This window comes from Pterocles gutturalis, unplaced genomic scaffold, assembly GCF_000699245.1.
Source record: "Pterocles gutturalis isolate BGI_N339 unplaced genomic scaffold, ASM69924v1 scaffold30270, whole genome shotgun sequence".
Classification (NCBI taxonomy): domain Eukaryota; kingdom Metazoa; phylum Chordata; class Aves; order Pterocliformes; family Pteroclidae; genus Pterocles; species Pterocles gutturalis.
Window position 1 is genome coordinate 26,556 of NW_010141803.1, and position 4,843 is coordinate 31,398.

The window sequence follows — 4,843 nt, forward strand, 5'->3', positions numbered from 1 at the left end:
AGCCAACCTCAAACCCCAAACCAAAATGAAAAAAACCACCAACCTCCACCCCTAATGAAAGAGCTCAGCACCTGATTTCACATGAAAACATTTTGATATCTCCCTTCTTTCTTTTTCTAGTCATTTCAAAATTATTTGCTGAGTTGAAGAGGAATTCACCAATAGCTGAGGTCAACCTGAAAGATGAGTGTATAACCTGTGTGCATTGGGGCTCGTTCTCGTTTAAAATAGCGATGATCATAATGGCTCGAGTCTACACATGGCCTTGCGAGGGCCAAGAGAGGGAGACAAAGAGCCACGGGCACACGCCTGTGTCCACTCCCAGGGACTGTTAGAGCCCCATCCCTGACATGCCTGCAAAACCCCTTCTGCAGACACGACCTCTGCTCTGGGGAATCACACCAGATTAAAACAACACATTCAAATGAGCTTCTTCACAGGCTTTTGCTTTTTAAACCTCGATAAGTCTCCAGTCAAATTTGCTACTCAGTTACACAAACAGGTGTGCTGGCACAAACGAAAGGGATTCTGCAGCATCCCTTTGGTGGAAGGAGAAAAACAGAAGTGTCATAAAACCACAATCTCTTTTTGGGTCAGGGATGTTTCTCTCAAGACAACTCTGTCCCAAATCCTACTGACTGCAAGGGTGTCTGCCCCTACAACCCTACCAGCATCTGCCATTCAGTGGCATGCACAGGACTAGGACCTTAAAGATAATGGGTCAAATAATCAGAGGGTGTAAATCAGCACTGCTTCACTGCAGTCAATAATATTTCCTGGATTAACCTCAATGCAGCTTCCAGTTCTAACATCTTTGTGGTGTTGCCATAGGAAAAGTTTGCAACATGTAACAATCTTGTACTTTCATAGCTTATTTCTATCTTGAGGGAATTTTCTTTTATCACTAGGTATAAGCAGATTGGAGTCTTCTCTTGGCATGTAGAAAGCCTGTGCTTTGGGCTCTGCAATCCACAGAGCTGGAGACACATGACTTTTTGTTTTCAGCTGGGTATTCCAAAAACCTGGAAGATGGCTGAACATGTTAAGACACCTTTGATAGGAAGTTACGACCCACCCAAAACCAGAGCTGCCAAACCAAACAAACAAACAGCAGCTTGCTGACATCTGTCAGACCAGAGCCACCAAGGCAAGCTTGGAGGACAGAAGAGTCACAGGGAGCAGCTTCAGCTGCCCACCTGCTGCTAGCAGGAAGCCTTTGCAAAAGATGGCAACTCTTGAATTCAGGGAATACACGGTTGGTTTCTGTACTCTTAAGAGTGCCAACATCTGCTTCAAATGCTGCTCGTGGAATTACAGCTCCTGTCACTTTCCTCAGTCCAGCTCCCTGGACAACTGCTGGAGTCCTGCAGCAGTTACTCCTCCCCTTGCAATTCTGATGTTAGATTTGGAGTTTTCTTAGAGCCACACATGAAAATCTCCAGGCACTCAGTGAGACAGGGGTTGCTTTTAGCTGCATGAAGCAGGAGGATAACAACAAACACAGCAGAGACAACGGTCCCTCACATGGTCATTTGCAATTAGGGCTTGCTTGTCCTGCAAGAAGCACATGCTTTTTTCTGCTGTCCCTTTCCCCACCGCCTTGCTAAGAGGGATCTGCCCTCGTAGGCAGGCCTGGTCTTGACCTACGCACTCCAAGACCTCAAACCACCTCATCGTCAGTCTTTGCTGATACTCCTGTGAGTCAGCCCCCTATTCTTAGACTTGCATACCACAGTGTTTTCAGCACCAGTGTCACAAGCAGTGGAAATGCACGGGGCTTTGGAGTGGGATTTGCAGTGTAACTGAGGTCCCTTTTGTTTCTAAATGACAATGGAAAAAAATTTAAAAACCAGAAAAAGACTTAAGCAAATGGTGATTTAAAGAAACTCAAACTGAACTTCTATGAAACAGGAAGGCTTGGAAACCAGAAGTTTAATCTGTCACCCTGTCCCACAAGGAGAATTGGGAAGAACTTATGTGGTCTGTTTAACAGTAGCTTCTGACCTAACAGTTTTTATCTCTTAGCAGTAGCTGTCTGGGACTCAGCAAGATGAGCAACTAAAAAACAGTAATTCAAGAAAACAGGAGAATATCTTGTAATCCAGAGAGCATCTTACCTGCCTGTTAAAGTCCAGCCCATTCTGTTCATTTCCTACAATGAAACAAACAGAAAAATATCTCAGTATTAACAACAGTCAGCATTGATGTAAACTTTCCAGAACCTAGAACACACGTATCCAAAGACACGCTGCTAGCCCAGCTCACTTTCCTGTAAGAGCAAGGAGAGGAGGAGGAAGGTGGAGTCGATGCGAATGCAACAATGGCAGTATGAAGGCAGCTGTTGCAATTTTTGGTGGTTTCAGCCTTTGCTGAAGTAAAACAGAATTGCTTCTGCCTGGAAGACACCTGGCCAAGCAGCAAGGGGGGAAGCTCACTGACTGCAAGGGAGATTCCAGCAGAGGTGAGCTGGAGGATGTTACAAATCTCCAGGGAAATCCAGGGCCAAGGCAGTGTATATAAAGCAAGGGCTAAGTGTGGGAGCGGCTAGCAAACAGGTGGCCGAGGCTGTTAACCAGGGATCTTTAGGAACCTGTGTGCCACTGAGTAATTACGGGATATCTAAGGGAACATAGGGTGCCGTGGGGTTGTGCTCAAGAGGCGTCTCCTTGATTCCAAAAGAGATTGGCAGGCACAGGGGGAAAATCAGACAGGTTTCAGCCTGAAGGTAACGCACAGGCCCTCACTCATTCCCCTTTGATGATAAACATCCCCCCCCATCACACCTGCCAAATTCATCAAGAACATCACAGAGGAAAGGTTGTACGCTCCACAGATATGAATGCTTTAAGGGATTCCACGAAGCTTCTTCAGTTGCAAAGGCAACCCCAAGAAACCCCTTCCCTTCCCTTTGCAATCCATTCCCTAAGTCATTCTCTTCCAGTCCAACTGCGTTTGTGATAAATAGTCTTAAATTGTTCACATCCCACCGGCACAAGCCCCCAGGGCCTCCTCCTGTTTTTTCCAGGGTAACGTTCCCCACAAAGCATAGCCTGTGCCCTGTGATCTGATCAAGCTTCAACACATCGTGTTTTTGCAAGAGACACTTGAACTACCGAAAAAGTTGGAAAGCCGTTAAGGGAGGCTGTGCAGGCAGGAGTGCAAGTCCAGCTCTCCCATTGACTTGCTTCCTTCAACTGAACGAGCCTCTACCCTAATCTAGCACGCAGTTTTTCAGCTTGCACCATACACATAATGTTCGCAGCACGGTTCTTTGAGATCCTCGGGGAGAGCGTGCTCGGTGCGGTTATTCATAGATGGCAAAATATTTTAGAGTCAACGATAACAATTTCATGGCACCCTGTTCTCTGCTATCTAGAAACTGCTCTGGAGATTTAATCTGCAACACGTTAACAGCATTGACTGTGGAAGCTGAGCTGCCTTTGTTGCTCTTGTTAGGCTGAGCTGTAGATCTTCGTTACCAAACGATTGCAGACCACTATTTCAGAACAAGCTGTACCCCCTTGGCTCTGAAATCTCCCCTATCTTCAACTCAACCCAGATCCAACTCTGCGCCTTCTCCCCCAGCCTGTCTGCATTTCTGCTGTGCTACAGCCTGCCCTTGCTTCCTGCCTTCCTCCCAACCTACTCCTCAAACCTTTTTCTCTTTGCAGTCTCCGGTCTTTATCTTCTTCCACGTAATTCCCTACTCTGCTACAACCTCCAACGTGCCACGTGCTCCCGTGCCTCCCGCTGTAACCATCTGCTCCCTGACCACTTCTCTCCAGCTGCTCCTGCTCAAGGAATTTGTTCATTCATTGCGTTCCAGCTCTACGCCCCAAGAGCCAACAACTGCACATATAATGATGGGAATGCTGATAGCGTTAATAGATGATCGCAATCAGCATCCACACACCTGAGCAGGACTGTGTGAGGATCTTCAAGGCCTGCAGTTTCTGCCTTTGAAACCCACGGGGGGTTGATGCAATCTAAAGGCTGTAGCTAAAGGGAAGAAAGGCAAGGAGGAGAGAAGGAGGAAATAAAGTTCCCAGTTGCTAAAATAGAACAGGAAGGAAAAGATAATCTTCTGGTTTCTTGGATACACGAGTTTCACTCACGTTCAAATGCAGCCTGTTGATGAGGCAAGATTCAAAGACCTTGAGGGAAATCCCGAGGTCCCAGTGATGACGGGTCTGAGTCACTACCATACACCCTAAAACTTGGAGCTTGAGATGTACAGCTGGAACGGAGTTTCACTCCGCACCACCACCACCAGGCCCAAATTCTCCAGCACATTCTTTCCCTTGCTTCCAAGCTTCCCATCCCTCCCTTTTTCCTCCCTGCACAAGCACATAGAGCTGACAGACTTCGACCTTTCTTTTTCCCCCTCCTCTCCTACAAGGCCAGACACAGCTTTCTCTAAGTCCTACCCTCTGTTCTCTTGCACATCCTACTGCAGACCAACAGCGTTCTTCAGGAGCACCTCCGCCAGGTATTTAGTGACAGTGGAGCATACTGCAGATATGCCTGGAGATTGACATGAACTCAGTCGTAGCTTGGGCGTCTCAGTCTGAGATAACCGCCCCGGGCTGTCTTGGTAGACAGCGAGGAGAAACAGGCACCTCCAGAGGCCATTCATCTGACCTATCTTAGACGCCTATCTTAAGTTGAGATGAACGGCCCTCTGGAGATGAGTATTTCTCTTTATTGACTACAAAGGAAGCCAGGGGCAACTAGTTCAGGCTTAGATGTCCAATAGTGAGATATTTAAAACTGGGCGAGGTGATTTCTGCTCCCAGTGGTTATGTAAATGGAGCTGGATACACAAATCTCTTCAACTTTTCAG

The 4,843-nt window shown here is 47.1% G+C and overlaps 1 protein-coding gene across 1 annotated transcript in view; it reads right to left on the minus strand.

The window, feature by feature from the left end:
- Nucleotides 1-4,843, minus strand: part of POU2F3 (POU class 2 homeobox 3) — a 39,548-nt gene that overhangs the window by 21,499 nt on the left and 13,206 nt on the right. The window contains exon 3 of the mRNA XM_010084158.1: nucleotides 2,118-2,152. Coding sequence (XP_010082460.1) covers nucleotides 2,118-2,152 — 35 coding nt within the window. The remainder of the gene's footprint in view (nucleotides 1-2,117; nucleotides 2,153-4,843) is intronic.